This window comes from Schistocerca americana, chromosome 1 (assembly GCF_021461395.2).
Source record: "Schistocerca americana isolate TAMUIC-IGC-003095 chromosome 1, iqSchAmer2.1, whole genome shotgun sequence".
Taxonomy (NCBI): domain Eukaryota; kingdom Metazoa; phylum Arthropoda; class Insecta; order Orthoptera; family Acrididae; genus Schistocerca; species Schistocerca americana.
In genome coordinates, this window is record NC_060119.1 from 1,267,107,864 (window position 1) to 1,267,130,002 (window position 22,139).

The 22,139-nt window shown below is 39.5% G+C and overlaps 1 protein-coding gene across 3 annotated transcripts in view; it reads right to left on the reverse strand.

Moving 5' to 3' along the window:
- Positions 1 to 22,139, reverse strand: part of LOC124620164 (DNA topoisomerase 2-binding protein 1-like) — a 289,518-nt gene that overhangs the window by 50,147 nt on the left and 217,232 nt on the right. For all 3 annotated transcript variants that reach the window (XM_047146853.1, XM_047146844.1, XM_047146837.1), the window contains exons 15-17: positions 16,876 to 17,090; positions 2,570 to 3,156; positions 995 to 1,057 (exon numbers count right to left, since the gene is read on the reverse strand). In XM_047146853.1, the coding sequence (XP_047002809.1) occupies positions 995 to 1,057; positions 2,570 to 3,156; positions 16,876 to 17,090 (865 nt within the window). The remainder of the gene's footprint in view (positions 1 to 994; positions 1,058 to 2,569; positions 3,157 to 16,875; positions 17,091 to 22,139) is intronic.

A 22,139-nucleotide genomic window follows, 5' to 3' on the forward strand; every position in this document is an offset into this window, starting at 1 on the left:
TGAAGGTCAGTGAAACTTCAAAACACGTATCTATTTTGTACATGCTGTAAATAAATAGTGGCCACAATTAAAGTTCCAACCCTCATAAATGGTTACACAGATACATGCATTTTACAGTTGTGTTTATATCTCGGCAGGACCTACCAGTCACAACTTCTAATAATTTCTCTAGCAAACAAGAAGTACTCAGACACATATCCTTAAAAATGGAACAGAGATGCATATACATAAATCTGAAGTAAGTTTACCCTGTGTTGTCATACAAAAAATGTAAACTTTAGCATGAGATCTCCCTTCTCACAAACTTTTCATTTTTAGTGAGTAATATGTCTGGAAATGTGAACATTAATTATATGAACTGGAACAGGCACTAACACACTTCTTTACTAATCAATATGGATGAACTTAACTGTTAAAAGCAGATTAATAATTTAACTTGAAGGCTGCTCAAAACGACAAGTGTTTGCATAACTTCTTGTATGTTTGTGCCACCACTTCACTTCAAGATCACATTTGTATGGTTACACAATGAGTTGGTGTCTTCAAAACTGATATTAGCCTACGGAAAACTATAGTGATTACACGAAAAAAGGTCCTAGTTTAATATAACCCTGATGCTGATACCAAAGCAGATGAACTAGCTTAAGGGACATGGGCGGAGAACTAAATAATCAATGGAATACTCAGGAAAATGACACCGGCATTTATCTTATATGATTTAAGGAAATAATGGAAAAGCTAAACCTGATAATCAAATGGTGATATAAGCCCATCTCCTGAGTGCCACTTCTCGCTCATTAATATCAGTAATTACACTCCAATGTAGGTTTTGATGTTTTGCATGAAGCAATCTTGATGGATAAGATATTACATAAGGTTAAAAGTGCAGAGCCTTATATATATGTAACATCTTACTCAATATCACACTACGATAAAATAACCATCAACCAAAAACTGTGTACAAGATAATAGCAATTTGCAACCTTACACGTACCTTTCTTGGAATTTTTATGCCTCCAAATTTTTCCCATATCTGGCGCTTAATCTCGGACAAAGGCTGAACACAGAAAAAAAAAGAATGTACAATTTTACAATAAAAGTTGTATAATTCTGCACATTATTATTGTTTCTAGAAGTAAAAGCAAATGTAAACTAAAAATCTAATTACTGTCACTGAGTTCGTGTCTCAGTTCCACACAGAGATTTTCCCTCACCAAGCGGCGGCAGAACACACACACAAAAGACAGTTGTAATTGGCAAGCCTTTAGAGCCAGTGGCTTCTTCTTCAGGCAAGAGGGTTGAAGGGAAAGGAAGATGGGTGAAGGAAAAGGACTGGAGAGGTATAGAAAAAGGGGTAGATTTCAGAAAAGTCACCCAGAACCGCAGGTCTGGGGAGACTTACTGTACAGGATGAAAAGGAAAGATTTTCCTTCACATTCCGTACAGTAAGTCTCCCCTGACCAGCGGTTTTGGGTGACTTAGCCGAAATCTGCCCCTTTTCCTAGACCTCTCCAGTCATTTTCCTTCACTACACTTCCTTCTCTTCAACCTTTCTACCCAAAGGAGGAGCCACTGGCCCCAAAAGCTTGACAATTACAACTGTCTTTTATGTGTGTGTTCTGCTGCTAACTTAATCTCGTATCTTAGCCAACAGGACTCCCCATATTACTTTCCACAGTGGGTATTAAACAATTGCAGAGCATAATAATTGATGTTAGACTTCAGTGCCAGTGGAATATGGGTGTATTTTAAATGCACCTCCACCTTGTTGTCATTTTTTAGGGCTTACATTCTCACATTGCAGAACCAGATACAGGTTTTTATATGAAGATTGCTTAAGATTTTTTAAAATCCAAAGCTGCCAAAAAATCAGGGAGGCACACTCAACAGTTCCACTATGGAGTCAAACAAAATACTATCATTTTTGGAAGTATTATATTGGTGACAGTAAAACTTTACCACTGTTGATCGGGAAAATGTGTAAATCTCCACACTAAATTACATCAAAATCCTTTATGGTGTTGCGATAACATTTTCGAAATTAGACCACTTGATATGGCATGGTCCTATTACAATATGTCAGCTGGAACCCAGAGTCCCATTCAACTGAGACACTGAAGTCATTTGTACTCGTCATCTCTTTCTTAGTAATATGCATCAAACAGTGGAAAATTCAGGATGGAATGTAACAATATTATGAAAAGGAAAATTGCCACTCACCATACAGCAGAGATGCTGAGTTGCAGATAGGCATAACAGAAAGACTGTCACAAATAAAGCTTTTGACGAAGGCCTCATGGGCTGAAAGCTTTATCTGTGACAGTCTTTTTGTTGTGCCTATCTGTGACACAGCATCTCTGCTGTACAGTGAGTGGCAACTTTCCTTTTCATAATATTGTTAGTAATATGCATCAAATTCAAGCATCTATACCCCCTGAAAATCAGGCTCATGTTCATTATGAAAACAATATCACCTCTCAACATATTTACCATTTCCCCTGAATTTCCTTGTATACTTTACAAATAGAGCTACAATGTCAGCTATAAGAGTATTTGAAATTTTTCTCACTGTGCTCAATCGTCTCTTCTTTTCGTCAGGCTCCAGCTTCTCGAATTCTGGTATACTGTCAATCCATCTCTTCCAGTTCTTCCTGGTTGTAGGTGAAGGGTTGGGTTTAAAGACTTGTCCATATGGTGTCTCTGGCGTAGACATGTAGTTTGGAGGCTTTGGGGTTGCTTCATTTGGATCAAATGTCCAACCATTATTGGGTGTTACATTTGCATTGTCTGTGACTGACGATATTAACGTCCTTATCGGCGTTTCCTGGCTGAATGGTGAAAAGCCTAAGTTCTGAGCAGTTCCCATAGGATTTCCAGCAGGTGTTGATGGAGAGTTAACTGGTCCAGTTGTCCTGCGTCTCTCCCTTTCATTTGTTGTTGGTACCTTAGCTGTATCAGGTGGACCCATTGATTTTCTTGCACTGTCTGAACTTCTTGTAACATTTACAGAAGGTACAGTTTCTTCAACAACCAAAGCTGCAGCTTGCGGCTGCTTCTCCTCAGCATTCTGGATTTCCTTTGGTAGTGTTACAGGTGTGCCAAGCTTACTGTGATTAACATCAGAGCCTCTCCCAGAGGAATGACTTCCTTCAACCTCTGAAATTTCAGGAAAGAAACTTTTAGTGTAATGATGAGAGTAATTCACATAAAATAAACAAAAGAGAACTTGCTGACGGACTGCAACTGTGTACCACTGAGACATTGAAGCATGGATCATTGTCAAGGTAAAAGCATCTTTATTGTTACTCAATCCTATATACAAAACATGGATAGCTATAGTCACATATATGTCAACAAATGTTTATGCCTAGTAGTATCAGCCTGGTTGATAAGGACCTCGGGTTTAGAATGAGTCTACAATTTTAATTTTTCATAATGTTTCATTGTATCATTTTCTCCACTGCAGAGTGAAGTTTGATTTTAAAAGCAAGCAATAAGAACTAAAATCATGAAATTTATTTTTATTAGCTCTTGTGGAATGCAGCAACTAAATAATACTTTAAATGCTGAATCAAGGATTAGGATTTTAGGAAAGTGATATGGTGATGAAGCCAGTAGATACATTTACAAAGAAGGTAATGGAGGAAGTCTGGGGGAAGTAAAATAGTTGCGGGAGACCGAAGTTGTCACTTGCCACATCCGCAGCCGACTGCTGCTCGGTTACAGAAGACACACGTACACAATGGGTCACTTCACAAGTGCTTTTAATGTGTAACTTGGAGCCACCGCAAGGTATGGCAAAAATGGGAGATGCTCTGTCGACAACTGATTTTAACTGACCAATGATTGAACTGAAGCAGACATGGCATTTTGTAGCCCTGAATTTAAACACGTGTCCTAACCTAATCACAACCCCGAGATGTGCAATGTATATGAGAAAATGGTGATCAACAACCTGTGGCAGATCTACAGTCATGATCACTTTGTTCATGGTGTTTAAGGCTATCCTCCATGAGCAAACTCTAGATAGAAAATTTTCAGTTTCAGCGGTAAAAGCAATCTGTAATTTCTTGTTGTCATTGGTTACCTGAAACTATTCTTACACTGGATAAATGGGCTGCCATACTACCAGCTGATGAGCAAACCTGGTCCATACTTCATTGCAGGTAATTGGCGACACAAGCACACTCTGAACGAGAAAAAGAAAAATGATAGGAAGGAAAATAAGAGTGAACAAAAAGTCAATGCAATGATGAAAATGTCGCGGCAAAATATTATTAAAAAAAATTACACTTAAGTCAATTAAATGAATAAAAATAATAATCAAAGTCTTTTGATTAGATTTTTAGGGGAAAAAAAGAAGGAACACTGGGCTATGCAATTACACTTCAGGAAGTTGTTTATCTATGGGTGACCTAGTGGCAACAATTAATTGCAGCCTTCAAAAACTGCTTCACGCAATGTCCTGTGAAGCTTATTTACTGTAAGCTGATCTCTGTGATTACAACAACAATACATGTGGCACTAAACTGTATCTTACGTGGAAGAATACAGTAGTATTTGGTTAGTGCTGTGTATGAAATGTTTATTTTGTTATCAGCGTGTGTGTGTTTCTACCATGTGTAATGCAATATGAAACTAACTAACTACAGACACACGCCCAGGACCTGGGACCCAAACATCAAGAAAGAAAGCCAGACAAGGAATTGGAAATGAACTGACAAGATCTTGTGGCAGTTTGGCAACTGCGAACAGTTCAGGTGTGACGTTGAGGGCTCTGGTTGGAGGAAATCAGTTAAAACACATGACGTGTCAACTATCAAGACATTTGATCTGACTGTAGTTTGCACGTCGTGATGATACTATGTAGTATCTCACATTTTTCCAATTTCAACAGTTCATTGATTGGGACCTGTAACCTTTTTATTTTATGAAGTTTGTATTACAGATCTGTTACAGTGGCATTACATATATTTTAGCAATTAGTTTCAAACAGAATGGTTCATTCTCGAGCCTGACATATTGAGGCTGCACTAAAAGTGCCTCATCTTAATGACAAACACCTAAAATTGACAATACAGGCATCATACAGTGACAGTAGAACATATTCTCACTATACATGTCCATATGTCAAACATTCTCTGCAGTTGTCAAAGTGTTGTACTTGAGTAGATGCAGCTGCTTCCCCCTAAAAACTCTGTCAGAATGCTGTGCACCATCCACATGTATTCAAGTGACATAATTCTGAAAACCCTACTTATTAAAAGCAAGAATTAACAGTATTTTGTTAACTACTTATGGCTATAAAATTTTGCCTGTACATTATGTAAACTGCATCAAGGAGGACATACTTTTGTAAGGATTAATGTCTTCCATAAGATGAATGCTGTCACATAATTTAACGCATTTCTTCGTTTGTGATGGTTTCCGTGCCAGTAACAACGCTACAACATTGTGTGATGGGAAAGATGTCCAATGGAAAGTATGCAGACATGCAAAAGGAATAGCTTTTCTGTGAGCCTGGGGTTGCTGTTTGGAAGGTGAGGCATAATGTTCAAAGTCTGGCTCTTCATGCATTAAGAACTAAAAGTTTTTGAATGTCTTCTACATGAATATTAAAGTGACATAGGAAAAGTGTAATTAGTAATTTATACATTGTTGTGAATTTTTTGATGTGTCACTAGTGCATTCTTTTGTATAGGGATTTTTACAACCAAAGTTGATCAACATTAGTGGAGAGCCCAGACCAATGTATACTTCCTGAAGAGGCTCAGTAGCCTTTTCAGGAGTTGCATGGGCAACAGTCCGGATGATTTACTGACCTAGCCTTGTAACATTAGCTAATAAGGCAGGGTTTGAACTGAAATCAGAAAAAAATTTAGGACTTTTAATCACCTTTCCTTTACTGACAATAGTTGCAATCAACGCTCTAGTGAGTTCAAGAATAAAGTAAATGTGCATCACGTGTAGGCAATTATCATGTTTTGTGTAAAATCCATTAGATGGGCCCCGTAATAATTTGAATATCTGCGTCCTGTAGCTTTCCAGTCCCAAGTTTGACCTGCTGGCGGCACATCTCTCCCGCCACATGACCCAGCTCCACCCTCATTAGGTTTCGATAGCCACTGAGAAACAATCCAGCATATGCCATTTTGACTTTGGACGATTTGGTTTGTAATTCACATTTTTAAGCTGAAAGAATCTTGCTGTGAGAATTCTACATCTTTGTCTCCCCTTTATCATGAAAGTGCTCATGAAATTATGAGTTTTGCAATATAATTTGTGGGCATAGCACTCTGTCAAGTGCAGCAACCAAGCAATTTACCTTTACCTTTTTTACTTTTATTGTTATTTTTTACTGTAAGCTGGTAGGAGGACAGAAAGAAAGAGAACGTGATCTGACAGTTTTATCGTCAACACCAAAAACAGGTATCTACCACTGCCAGAGTTAAGTGGAAAAGAGCCTCAGGTAGAACATGGAGCAGGAAATGTGCAGCACACTTCAGCCGAGGCCAAGAAGCCTAGGGATGGGGCATATGATAGGTGGTGACCTGACAAGATAGCTTCCCTGACTCTGGCACCAGCGTACACTTTGTTGAGCTGTTCCGGCATCATGATCGACCACACCTTGATGGAGCTGTGAGGTGAATCAATGTGGGGTTAGGAATGGCTATGAGGACAGCCAACTTTGCTCATGTTTCTCTGGTGCCTGTCAGGACTATCAACAGATGGGGTTTCACTAGGTATGGCCTACACCTAAACAGGAGTGGGAAGGGAAGATTGGTACAGTTGATTCATGAAAGCATAGGGGGTGGATCTCGGGTAACACATGGTCAAATACCTGTTATCATAGGTAGGAAACGTAGGTCTTATTTAGGATAAATCCAGACAGCAGGTTCCCCCGTCTAAAGAGTATCTCCAGCAGTTTAAAAAATACTGAAACAATCAATCACAAAGATTTTAACACTTCAAATATCACATATACCAGATGTCACAAAGAAAAACAAACCACTGGAAAGAGTAACGTGGGGCATTTCGCAGACTTAACAATCCTCCGTCAAAACATGCAATCAATAAAAAATAAAATACAACTATTAGAAGTTGAGTTTCAATCTTTGAACTGCACTGTAGTTTGTATTACTGAACACTGGTGTAGAGACACAGAAATCCAACATGTAGTATCATCATTCTATGAAAGGGCAAACTTTTACTGCAGAACTGCTTCAAGGAGTGGAGGATCATGCGTTTATATCAGGAAAGGAACACATTTCATATCAAGACATGGCCTCAGTACAGTAAGTGAAGACAAACACTTTGAAATATCAGCTATTGAATTAACAGGGCTTGATATCACCAAGAAATTAATCAGTTTGTGTGTGTATAGATCTCCCAGTGGTAGTGTGGACAATTTTTTCAATAAATTAACAGAAGTTCTAGATAAAGCCTCAAGTACAAAGGTCAACATAATTGTGTGTGGGGACATTAACATCAACACTAATATCATAAATGAATCCAGCAGCACCTTCATAAAGATCCTTCAAAGTTTTGGCATGTCCCTATTCTTCAATAGTGCAACAAGGGTTACCACAATGACTACATCAGTAATTAACCATGTGGTCATAAATGTGGACAGGGAAATATGCGATGTAGCTGTAAAGATCTCTGACTATCAGACATCTCTGTCAAATAACAGTAAAATCAGGTATCGAATCATTCCCTAAACTACAAGCCTACAAACGACATCTATCAAACATCATGGAATGTACAAAGTGTTAGGAAGAAGAAAGTGCTGCTGCTGGGTAGTAGCCATAGGCTAGGTGTAGGCCCTCAGTTACAGGAAAGTTTAGGGGCGGCGTACCAGGCCACCAGCATCTTCAAGCCAAATGCAGGGCTAAGTCATGTGATAGAGGACCTAGGGTCTTTATGTAAGGACTTTACAAAAGAGGACCATGTAGTAGTAGTGGATGGGGCGGGAAACAGTTTGCAGAGTAGGAGGAGACAAGATGTCGTATTTCCAGTAGGTGACGATAGTATCCGTCGCAATTCCACTGGATGATCATGTGGAGACAGACCAGGTTACACATAAAGAAGCCGAGAGCAGGTCACATCACCCAGTCAATGATCGTCACCGACAAGGATGAGGTGACATTCATAAATAAGAGGTCGGACTCAGGTTGCGAGGGGGTAATGACACCTCCAGGGGCAGTGGGGGGGGCAGCCTTGTCTTGGAACTTATGTTTCTTCTTCTTCTTCTTTTCGTTCTCCTCCTCCTCTTTCAGAAGTGGAGGAGGGCAGGGCACAGTGGGGGCACTGGCATTGGCACGATCTGGAACTGAAAGAGAGCAGGCGACCTTGGAATGCGCAGATGGTGCGTCTCATGGCCAAGTTGTGGCAGGAGGCTTCCGGCCTGAGAGACGCCGGGGGGGGGGGGGGGGGGGGGGTCCTGGGAGCCCCATCACCTGCAGGTGCCGAAGAAGGGGGGGCACTACTACTGCTGGGGACGGGGAGGTGCTCCTGGATGGGATGTCAAGGGAACTTCAGAGGAGGAGGAGGGGAGAGTGAGGGGTGCTGGTGTAAGGAAGAGGTAGGAAGGGTAAAGGATGTAACTGAGGCAAACGTTGAAGGTAGCAACACTGGATGAAGTCTCTCATACTTTTGGTGAGCCTCAGTATAAGACAAGCGATCCAGAGACTTGGACTCTTGGTTCTTCTTTTCTCTCTTGTAAGTCGGGCAATCCGGCTAGCAAGGGGGGCGGCAGTCATGACAAATTGACACATCCAGGTGGCGGAACACAGGGGCACAGAGTGGGTGTGCACAGTCACCACACAGAGGGTCCACCATTCAGCGGGAAGACATATGTCCAAAACGCGAGCACCGAAAGCAGCTCATGGGGTGGGGGGAATTTGGCTTCACGTTACATCTGTAGCACAAAACCTTGACCTCCTCTGGGAGGGTATCCCTCTCGAAAACCAGAATGAAGGCACCAGTATCAGTGTGGTTGTCTTTGCGTCCCTTCTGCACACGTTGAACAAAATGAACGCCGCGTTGTTCCAGATTAGTCTGAAGTTCCTCATCAGATTGCAGGATGAGGTCCCTTTGAAAAATCGCTCCCTGGACCACATTCAGTGGATGGTGAGGAGTAATAGACACTGAGACATTGCCAAGACAACCAAACGAATGAAGAGCTGTGGATTGGACAACACAAGAACAGGGTGTATATGTGGACAAGGATAAAAAAAGTTCCTGGGTTTTTCCTGGATTTCCCAGTCAAAAACGCACTTTTTCCCCCCACATGAAAATACACTTCTTCCAAGGTGAAATACACACTTTTTCCATGATAAGTGGCAGTATACTTTCCATTGGAGCTGTAAAAACATCAATCCTTGGAACACTAAAGGTTTTATACATCAACATGGAACTTCAGAGAACAAAAAAAATCTGCCGAAAACAGTTTTGGAAAGATATTTTCCACATGATCTGTTAGAAATATATTTGTTTCAGCAGTTGCCAGAGAGTGCCCGGAAACAGGCGTTACTGCAGATGGGCAGACATGATAACTGGTATTAAGAGATCTTACATTACGTCATAGAAGAAATAGGATACTGCAAGAGCATTGGAATTTCGCAAATCATACTTAAATGCATAACTCGGCTTAGAGTGCACTTTCGTATGTCCAGTTTCACTATGAAGCAGACCCCAACCTGATATTAAAAATTTTGCAGTTTTCGGGAGTACCAGTACTGTATTATCTCGTGTTTGGTTCTTTATTATGACATAATGCCATACGTGCCAGAAGATGAAAACGTGCACTTGAAATTCAGTGAACAGTTGAAACTATCCAATAGTGTGGAATGAAACACTTCGTTTCTAATGAATGGACTGTCTCTGGGGAAAAGAATAATAAATGCCACACTTATTTAGCAAATCGACAAAAGTAACTTCATTGTTCTTGCAAGGCCACTTACTGCCAAAAATGTGAAAATAAAATAAAATCAGAAAACTGAAACTAATAACATATTTAGCCTTCCGTAATTGTGTGAATGTATTTTAATTCACTTTATAGCTCCAAACTACAGAAGTCCGTTTTGTTTTCATTTAATGTGAGTAGTGTAAACAAAGAGGAAACAGCAAAATCACTAAACGTAAACACGGCTTATGTGGAGACTGCCCCTCCCCATTACAACCCAGACTGCTATGCGCATGCGACAATCTGGTAGCTTGGGGGTGCCAGAAAAATTTTCCAGCTAACATCCGCACTTCAAGTATCTGGAAGTGGCAGATGGTAGTGACCATACAATACACAACTGTGCACACCTGTGAGCCCACAGGCAACTGCTAAAACAAACTTAATGAAAACTGATGTGACATCGTGCTCACCGGGAGTAGTTTATTGTTATGAAGTATTTCATAGTCCTCGTCCTAAAGCACATTTTGCTGTTTATCAGTTCATACCAGTCAAAATTACAAAAATTTAACTGAAGTATAAAGCAATGAAAAATTCACAGGATTCTAAAAAATTTCTGGGATTTTCCTGGTGTTTCTCCTTGATGAAAAAATTCCTGGGGTTTTCCTAGATGTCCCGGAGCATATACACCGTGAAGAAGCTCTGATCAACTGGGAGTCTGACCGTGTCTTACTAAGTGACTATTTCACCAAACTTGTCCTCGATATTCTCCATAAGAAAATTAATGGCTTTGTAGTGGTGAATGTGTTCCCATCCATCCTAGTACAGTTGAGAAAGTGTTTCATCGTAAGGCGGCAGTCTGGCCCTCCTGTCATGGTGTAGCAAGGGAAGGGAAGTCTGCCCAGTCATATGAAGCAGCATTCAATGATCCTTCACCATTTGAAGAGACTGCTGTTTGAGAACAGCCAGATTTGTGCAGCTTGATGCGCTTCATGTGCCAAACATCCACCCTGATATCACCTACTCCGATCAGGGGCTCTCTCCATGGGCACCACCCAATTGTAGTAAGGGCTGCCTGACACGGCGGCCATTGATGGGAGTTCTGGTGCCCCCTGGCATACATGGAGAGGGGGCAGCTGAGATATCTGTAGTACGATCCCTGTGTTGTCAGGGGACTCAGCTAGATGGGTATAACAGCCCCATCACATGGACTGGCTACACATGCTTGTGTTCTATCAGGGTGGAAGGTGCTACAGTGGGGAAGTGAGAGGTGAAGGAATGGGGGAGAGGAATCCACACCGTAGATGCTAGGGAGCAAGTTCTTCCCCAAATGGCTCACACTAAAAACAGAAAATTTAGAAGTGGCGGTCAAACCTGAAGCGGGGACTTAAACACCAAAAACTATGGAAGAACGGGAAGAAGGTACAAAATTGCAAGCAATACAGGGAACCAGTGGATAGCCAGGTCGATATAAACCAGAACATCGAGAGACTGTAAGGAGGGGGCAACAGGGAAGGAGTAAGGGTAGGGAGAGACGGCAGGGTGAAGGAAATGCATTGAGGAAAAAGAAGAATGGGCTACAGTAGCTCAGGGCCCCGTGTGTGTGCGCCACGTATGAACTCTCGAGAGACCCATGAGCCCCGGGAGGGGTGTTCCTAAAGAGAGATTGGTACGGTACTCCTGCATACTGAGAATGGATGTGACAGTGTGAAAATAAGCAAGATATGTGAAAACTGTTGAGAAAAGGGATCGCTGAACAGCTCCACTTGCTACAATTCTCTCCATATGTAAACACTTTTCTTTCTTTCTATTATACATGTAATGCATACATGAAGAGTACATAAAATTGTCAAAGTCTTATTGATGCAGCATTTCACTAAACTTTATTAATCACAGTATAACTTACAGCCTTATTATGACATTGGTATAGATAGCTCATGTAGAAATATTCCTAATTTATGAAACCAGTAACCATGAGGCCGTCAAAATTCAACTTTACAAATAACAGTCTGAGTCGAGATTGATACAGCTTATTTAGCTTCTCCCCATTCTCCATTTTCAAGTAAACATTTTATTTTTATGAAAACTTAATATTTCAAAAGTTATTTGTATTCAAAATTTTCATGTTGAAGCAATGTTCCCGTCTTAAAATGCAAATATGCCAAATTATACTGTTATAGTTTCATAGCCAGAGTTTTTGTGTTACCAAAAAGGTGTATTTTTACTAAAAACACATTGTTTTGGGAAATATCTAAATTATAAAATATAACTTTCTAGAAAATTACTGGCAGGTTTTGAAAATCCCAGTGCACAGAAAATCATAACACAGTACCTCTCATTTTTCTGATTATATAGCTTTTAGTTAACATAACTTCACCACCAACAGTGCAACCCCTGTAAGCCATCATCTTTGAGACTGGGATATGCGTCAGAATAAAAAAGGGGTTGGATTATCAAAAAGTACAGAAAAATATGGATTTACATTAAAGTAAACAATCTCTCAACTAAAAAAATGACTACTCTACATATGTACATCGCTCTCTACAGTGAAAACACTGCAATAAACTGCAGAAAAGCTGTTGTTATTACATACTAGTAAAGAGCAATACTGTATAGCACGCATGTGCTGTACATAAAGTACATATGTACAGTACTGTAAAAATTGAAGGTAGCCTATAAATTACTAAAAAATTACTTACAAAGAAAGTTAGTTATACTTTTTTATGTAGTAGATGATATTCTGGACTTAGCTGCAGGGTTCCTCCAAAATGTACATACGTGTAGTGTGGTTGAGTGCTGCTCGATGTACTGAAGGGCAGTATCAAAAGCATTCTTGACGTCTGTGTTTCAAATCCAAGGAGGAGGATCGTCGTCGTTTGTCATCTTCATCGTCTGAGCCCTTGTTCACACTTTCTTCAGTATTTTTTTTTTCCAAAACAATAATAATCTGGTTGTCACTGAGCTCTTCAATGGTTTCACAGTTGTTTGTCACACTAGGCAATCCACTACTCAACTTCACTGGCCACGACATTCGACTGTACAGTTTGTAGATTCTTAATTATCTGCATGTCATCGTCTTGCTTACGTTTGATCTAGTCACTTTTGGTCATAAATTCCGATCAACGCTAACACTAAGATTTCCGCAGTGTGTCAGGGTTTAGTTCCTCTCATGACTCAGCAACTGTAGGGAAAGCATCTATGACAGTGAGGAATTTCATAGCTTCAAGTTCATTAAAACCTCCTTCGAACTTTTCTAAAATTGAGCTGATGTAGTTTCTGCGATACTGTGTCTTTAGCCATACTATGACTCCCAGATCCATTGCTGGATTTGGTGGAAGAAGGATAGCTTTTGTGTCCCTTTTCACTACGTCCTCTTCAGATGGTTGTGATGGTGTGTTATTCAATGACAACTGAGCATAAACAGGGAGCTTTTATTGTTTCAAGGCTTTTTCGACAGACTGAACAAACCCTTCGTTGAACTAAATCTTCACAAAACCATGACTTTCAAAGACTGCAGTCCATCCATGCAGATTTTTTTATTTCAGTAATAGTCCATCAAGGAAGATAAGTTAGTTTTGTTTTTGAATGCCGCAAACTTCTTACATTTGCCAATAACAAACAGGGGAAGCTTGTGTGTGCCATATGTGTTGCTGCAAGGAGCAATGGGTAGCCCAACTTATTTTAAGTTTTGTTCCTGCCATGGTTTCATCTGATGCAGGGAGCATTTTGTTTGGCAGCATTTTATAGTTTAGGCCTGCATTGTCTATGTTATACATTTGGAAAGGTAACAAGTCCTTTTATTTGACAAGTCTTGAAATTTCACAGAAAACTCCTTAGCAGCCTCAGCATTAACTTATACTTGCTCACCAGAAAATTAAACAAGCTTCACACTGTGACTGGCTTTCCAGCAATGATTCCAACCTTTGCTAACTGCGAACTCACTTTTGGCTTCTAGTTTTTGCGCAAAACTATTGCCTTTTCTTTTATTATGAGCCCAGATATCAGGATTCCTTTCCTTCTTTCTTGGTGAAACCATTTCCATAATGCACTGTCAAGTAGTTCAAGTTTTTAATGTTTTGCGATTCTTAAGAGAGCTTTCACCATTTATCATCACTGTAAATGATTCAATGTCTTTCCGGTTTCTTCTCCAATCCAAACACTGACACTGAGTTCCTTGGCAATTTTTTAAAATGATTCATAGCCCTGCTAATTTTTCATTGTTTACCTTTCACTCCTGACATTTTGAAAAAACACACACACAACTGCACACTACACAATGTAAAACAAATATGTACAGTACTGTAACAAATACAGAAGAACAGTGTCATACAATCATCAAGCAGTAAGCACTAAAAACTTCACAGTGCAGTACTGTACAAAAAACACAGTGACAAACTATATGAGAGATGACAGAGCATTAAAAGGGACAAGTGATAACAACAATAAACCTGTAAACAATAATACAGTACATAACAATGGCATGACGTGTAATGAGCCATGGTAAAAAGTCACGGACAGTTCGGCTCAAGCACAGTCTGATCAATCAGAGTGGCATACCAGCCGAGGGTGGACAAGAGAGGTTCTCCTTTATTTTATTTTTGTCCACTTTTACTTTTCTGTTTTTTGTACTAATATCTAAAATTTAACAGCACAATATCTTACCATTTTGTTGTTTTAATACTAACCAAGGTTTTTTTTTTATAAGCATCATGCACAAAACCTCTGTCAGTCTGTAACTAGTATAACTAGTCGTCAATAAGTAGAAACAGTGTGTTCAGTATCCCTTACTTCGTTGTCAGTTGCTACCCATTATTCATCGTGCAAACATCGACATTAACTAGTCTTTGCTGCTTAAGAAATAGTGTGAACATTGCGAAAACAATCATATTTTGTTAAGCTTACCAGTTTATGTTGTGAAATATCATAATACATTATAAAACAAACAATGGAAATGGCTTTCCTTCCGTCCCACAACCCTGTGATGTTTTCATTTGTTACTTTTCTCTATAGCATTACTTTTCTCAGTGTCCATTCTTTCCTGTTATTTGACTGCCTTCTACACCACATCTACTGCCAAAGCTACATTGGTAATACATTATAACCAAGCTAATCATCAAAACTGAATAACTATTTATAATGCAAATAATAACAGGAGGAAGCTCAGACAAAATAATATACAGGTGACTGTGAGGATACAGACAGCTTGGTAATGGTTCAGTTAGAAAAAAACAGACTGAAGCAGGTATAAGTCCTACACCTAGACTACAATCCATAACCTTTATGGATGAGATGATGGCAGGAGTGGGATCTCAAACAGGAGCAATATGAAAGCAATGGTGTTAGCAGGTGTCTTAATGGTCTGGGGAAATGAAAAGAGAGGCACAAGAAAGACTAAATGTATGGGAGAAAATGGTGGAACGGTATGGATTGGAGTTTAATGCCAAGCAGGGTGAAATGATGGTGACAACGAGAAATCAGATGAGATTAGAAATGTATAGAAGTATTTAGAGAACAAGTACTGAATACATTGGAAAGTTTCAAGCACATGGAAGCATCATAGAAGACAGAGGAAGGAATGATAAGGGAGATTTGTGAAGGTGTTACTGCTCAGCGTAATAAGCAAAGACGTACAACCCAAAAGCATGGAAGTGCTATACTGAGAATATTATTGCTCAGATACTCATGGGTGCATCAAAAATGTGAGTAATGAAGAAGAAAAGGTATACAAGCTAGATACGTGCATGGCGTAAAATTTCAAAGAAGCAGAATAATACTACTAGAATGGAGAGATTAAGGAATGAGATGATAACAGAAGTAGTGAAAGAGAAACATATGCAAGAGACCACATAAGAGACACGGTTAAGAAGGTAGTTGGCGTGATACTGAGAGAGGCACACAAAATAACAGGAGGCAAAAGACCTGGAGAAACACAGTGACAGATGGATCCCAGCAGTGAAGAACAGTGTGATGAAGAAAGGAGAAGACTGGGGCAGACTGATAGAGATAAATGTGATGGTCCAGGTAAAGATGGGGATGCTTATGTTTGAAACAGACCCAGCTAGGGGCTAGAAACTGTAGACGATGTGATGACGATTATTATTATGATTATGATGATGAACTAGAAAGAAATAAAATTTTAAAATCCCATCAGAAGAGGAAGTGGCCATAAAACTAGAAATAAATACAGACAGTCAAAATGAAACAATATTGAAATAAAGACAACTGTTCACAGAGCATTAACACACCAAAATAAAACACCAGCATTGAAGGCATCTAGCACTTTGCGGTAAGAATCTTATTTTGATTCACAAGCTAACTGCAGCAATAATGAAGTTAGATATAGTAGTGGAAGATATTAAGAAAGAAGTTTGAAATGGAAATGTTTGAATGTATCACTATACCTAACTGTGAAACTGTTTGCCATTCCTCTGGCTACTCTATTGATGAGACTAGCATACTGGTGCTCCATGAGTGGTATTATTTTAGTTTCTGTTTTGTCCTTAAAGCACTTAAGGTGCAAAAGTTTCCCCACCTGTATTCTGATTAATTTTTACACCAGTCAGAATTTATTTTCAAGTAACTTTAAAACAAAAATTAAAACCATGTACCAGACTGGAACTCAAAATCCAGAATCTTTGCCTTTCTTCTGCAAATGCTAACTGAACTTTCCAGGTGGGTCATGCCTGGACCGATTAGTCAGTACAGCATATGCCAGTGAAAGGCAAATGATACAAGTTCAAGTCCTTGTCCAGTACAGATTTAATGTACTAGGAAATTTCAAATCAGCACACAATCTGCAACAGAGAAAATTAATTCGGAAGACTAAAGCTGTCTCAGCTAAAACTTTTGTCAATGCTTTGCAAATTTATGTAAGTGTCACCACCTATATTCTATTTTACCGAGGATAAAAAAAAAAAAAAAAAAAGAAGGAAAGAAAGAAAGAAAGAAGAGAGAGAGTGAATTCTTTTTACCTTTAGGGGAGCTTGGTTCTTTAACAAGGTAAGGCTCTTCATTAACACATCTCCCCTCACGTGCACAAGCCAGCAGCCACCTATGGTTCACTGCAGGAACACTCCATTTCAAAGCTGCCAAATATTTTTTGCTGCCAGGCTCTGGACAGATAAGATGTGTCGATGCAATAGCACCCTTCTCTGGGTTATTTACTCTTGCAAAAGTCTCTTGTGTTCTGTGAACAGGAAAGAATTGGCATAAATATTTTACATGTCGAACGGAAATGAAGCTTATAGTGTCGCACAATAGTTGAACGAATTGTGAGCAGTTTTTTTAATGAATCCAGTGAACATACATAGAATAACATTGAGGGCGGACTTCTATCAAAAGCAAAATTTCATGAACGGCTGACTGTACCCACTGATGTTGCGTTTGAAGTCTATTTCTACTTCTCCTAAATTTAGGGCTACAATAACGCAATATTATAATTTTTCTTAGGCACTAGTATACATGATTTAATATAGAACCATATTTATTTAATATAATGGTAATTAATTTACCTAATATAGAGGAGAAGGGCATGAAAGGGAGATACTATTTGAAAAGGAACTGAGAAAATGTTCTAGCCTACCCCACTGCCAATCCATTTGTACATACAGGGTGATCCAGAACTATGGCAAAAAAATTTCACAAGTTGTTCAGGGATATTTTCTGAGTATTTTGGTACTAATTACATGTGGTATCCAGCGCCTCATTACATAGTGATAAGGTAATTATGATTTATTCAGCTTAGCTGCCAGAATTATCTTTGTCTCTGTGAAAATGCTTTCAACATAGTGAAAAAGCCTGTGGTACGCAATCACCAAAATGTGATAGCAGAAAGGATCCAGTTATTTATGGATATCTGTGTATGCATGCGAAACTACTTTGATGTGGTTGCCATAGGTGAGCATAGCATCATCGTGCTACTTTTTGACTGCTTACAGTGAATCCATAGACATGATGCCCATTGGCCAATTCTTCACCAGTAGCCTATCCGCACGTGTGCTTCACTGTTAATGCACAACTAACATTGCTGGAAAAACAAACCTGGGACAGGACTGAGCAGTACAGAATATAGGACCGAGCAGTACTGAATACAAGCTTGAGCACAACAAGATAAGAAGGGCATTACTGTTGTCAACAGCAGGTACTGTGAGCAAATGGAACAAATTTGTTTCCAAACAATACATGCAGCACATACCATCAACATTTGCACTTTTATGCAATACCAATACAAGGTGTAAGAAAGCAAACAAAACAATTACCCTCAAACCAATTCAGAAGGGGTTGCTAGATTTTTTGCTAGTAGGTATGAACAACATGCAAGTATTATGGAGATGCTTCAGGAATTCAAATGGGAAAGCCTGGAGGGCAGGCGACATTCTTTCCAAAGAAAACTATTGGGAAAATTTGGAGAACCAGCATTTGATGCTGACTTCAGAATGATTCTACTGCCGCCAATGTATATTTCGTGTAAGGACCATGAAGATAAGATATGATAAATCAGGGCTCATATGGAAGTATGCAGACAGTCGCTTTTCCCTCGCTCTATTTGTAAGTTTAATAGGAAAGGAAGGTACCTTTCACTGTGTACTGTTTAGTGACTTGCGGAGTTTATATGTGTATATAGGTGTAGATGTCGATGTAACGAGCCACTGGAGACCTACAGTCCCTTATGCCAAAATAATCTGTAAATATTCCTTAATAACCTCCAAAATTTTGTTGCTGGAGTTCTGGTCCACCCTGTATATTGAGCAAGCAGCAAAGGAAACCAAGGCCAAGTATGGAAATGTGACATCCACTAAACATATGATGGGTCTTCTTTTAATTTATATCCCACATCTCTCCTCCTCCCCTCCCCCCCCCCCCTCCCCTCCCCTCCCACTACCTTGAGGAGCAGGTAGACATATGTGCCACTTTTGGATATGCTGAATCAGAATTCTAGGAGATTTGCTTGTAGATCAGACAGAACATGGCAGGTGTGAATCATTGGCATTCTTCAGTCGAAGTACCAGACGTAGCTACGTTTACAATTATCTTATGAAGATCCAACTGTTGAATCTCCCAGTGTGGACGTCCAGAGGCACATCACGAGGCACCCTGTTCTTTTTTTAATAAACCGTCTGCATTTATTTGTTTTTCTTTCAGTTTTACTTCAGCGTTTTGCTTACACCATTGAACACGATTGGAATGAGAACCCCTGCACTTGCGTTGGTGTGTGTACATCAGCGGTCAGTCACTACTTTGTGACTAATAGTTCATATACTGTGGAGAAACAAACCTAATTGCTGTTAAAAAGAAAAACAATTATTCCAGATTTATTGAACCAGCAAAATTTAAATTTTTTTACTTTCACATTTTGAGCAATATAAAGTCAGTGAGAGTAATTTGTTCACTTTTGCTTGTTGTGTTTCCCACGCTTTACTGTATCTTACACCTTTTTGGGTCAGTCTGCTGAAAAGTATAAAAATAGGGTTTTTCTGTAATTATTTTACTGCAGCAAAAAAGTTATTTGTTTGTGATCAGGAAGCTAATGTTTTGTGTGGGGTCAGGGATTTACAGGCTTCTCCTGAAACACCTTATTTCTCTGTCAATAGGCAGTGGATTTTTACTATTTATTATGTTCCACATTTTTCCCAAAGTATGTGGAATAACACAGGTCTGAGACATGAAAACTGTTTCAGATTTAAGAAGTGATTATTATAGTGTTTTCAATGCTGATTTCGAAAAAATAGTGAAAAACTTTAATCATGTACAGTTATTTCACAAACTGCTTGTCTAATTTTAGCTTTTTTCGATATTTCAGCACTCTAGTGAGTTTGAATCTTGGTTTTTAGGATCTCCATAAACTGTTATTTAGCCGTTTTTATACTAGATATATATAAAATGAAGAGTAATTAGGAGAAACCAGCAGTATTTTTCATGTCAGTGCCTGTCTGTCGCACTGCCCCTTCCCCTGCCATCACCAAGCAGTGAGCTGCTGCTACTGTCCTTCAGTTCAAAATATCTCTTCACTCTGTGCTGTTCATGTGTTGTTGTTACTAGTGCCTTAAAGTAGTGACTGTTTTCTTGTGTTGTGAAGTTGTTTTATGGAAAACAGCTACCAGGGGATGTATAAACTCGCCTGATTGCTTCTGCTACATTTGTGGTAACTATACCATTAAAAAGCAACAAAGAAACATTTCCGATTTTGTTGAAAAAGTATATTTCGGCTATTTTAGTATAAAGTGGGGCAATAAAGATACGCCTTGGGCCCCACACAAAGTTTGTTCAGTGTGTGTTTAAGAACTGAGACAATGGTTTCAAAGTAAAAAGCAGTCCTTACATTTTGGAATACCAATGGTTTGGAGGGAGCCCAAAAATCATAGTCATGACTGCTATTTTTGTTCTTGCGATGTACGAGGTATCAATTTGAAAAACAAAAAGGATATGTCTTACCCTAACATTCGATCAGCCATTAACCCTGTTCCTCGTGGACCTGAAGTACCAATACCCTCTCCTCCAGATCCTTTAGATGATACAGATGATCACGAGCCATTGGCTCCGCAAGGTGATAGTGAAGAAGACAGAGACTGCTAGAATCCTGGCCCAACCGATCCCATTCCATTCTCACAATCTGAACTGAACGATTTAGTAAGAGACCGAGGCCTTTCTAAAGAATCGGCAGAGGTTCTAGAATCTAGATTGAAAGATAAACATACGTTAGCTCTGGGTACATCCTTTTCTTGGTATTGATCGAGGGTAAAGGAGTTTGAATCTTTCTTCTCTCAAGAAGGTGACCTGGTGTTTTGCAGTGATGTTCCAGGACTTGTGGCACGCTTCAAAATATAATATGCTACTGATGAGTGGAGACTTTTTACTGATTCTTCAAAAAGAAGACTTAAAGCAATACTTCTACACAATGGAAATAAGTATGCTTCTATACCAGTTGGAAACTCAGTTCACTTAAAAGAATGTTACAAAAACCTTGAACTGGTTTTAAGCAAACTCTGCTATTCAGACCACAGGTGATTTCAATGCTGCTTGGTCAACAAAGTGGCTATGCAAAGTTCCCTTGCTTTCTCTGTGAATGGGACAGCAGAGACTCCGTTGTTTACAGAGAAGTCACAATGCTAGAAAATTGTAGCATAATGCAGGAAGACCTGAAGAGAGAATGGAATTTTCACTATGTAGCGGAGTGCGCACTGAGTTGGAACTTCTGGCAGATTAAAACTGTGTCCCGGTGCAAGGCTCCCACTTGGGACCTTTGCTTTCTCCAGCAAGTGCTCTACCATCTGAGCTACCCAAGCATGACTCACGACCCATCCTTACAGCTACAATTCTACCAGTACTTTACCTTCTACCTTACAAACTTTCCCCCAAAAGGCAAAGGTCTCGAGTCCAAGTCTCTGTCTGGCACACAGTCTTAACCTTTTTTTCATATCAGCACACACACTGCTGCACAGCAAAAATTTATTCGGGAAACATCCCTCAGGCTGTGGCTAAACTATGTCTGTGCTATATCCTTACTTCCAGGAGTGATAGTTCTGCCCGCAGGAGGAGGGACCGGCAAAATTAAAACTGTGCGGACGGGTCACGAATCGTGTTTGAGTAGCTCAGATGGTAGAGCACTTGCCCGCAAATGGCAAAGGTTCTGAGTTTGAGTCTTGGTCCGGCACATAGTTTTAATCTGCCAGTAAGTTTCAGATCCGTAGAGGATCAATGCTTTGTGCAGGGACTGGCAACTGGTCGTGAAAATAAAATTAACATACTGTGCATAAATAGGCTGAAGATCTATTATGGCATGATTACTCAAATGCAGAACAATCACTGGAAGCAACTGCATCCATAAATTTGTAGGAATAAGCAGCTTAATATGGAGTGACAACATAAAACTAATAGCAAGTAAGGCATATGAGAGATTCTTCTACACCTGCATGGCTACTTTGCAATTTGCATTTAAGTTAATGGCAGAGGGCCCCTCACTGCACTCGTCATATTTCCCCCTCCACCTCTTCCACACTGATGTGCTTCAGAAATAGTGAAATAATAATGGCAATATCTTCTAGGTGCAGGTCATATATAACAACAGAAACTAATACATAAACAGAAGATCACAATTTCTCTGACTTTCGCTCATACTGCGATCTAGTGACGTCTGTTGGTACTATCTCCACAACAGGCCTTTTCACTGTAATTTATTCTTGCAATAACAACTGCAGTCATTTTAAAGCAATTTACTTCGTTTATTGGACATTTAAAT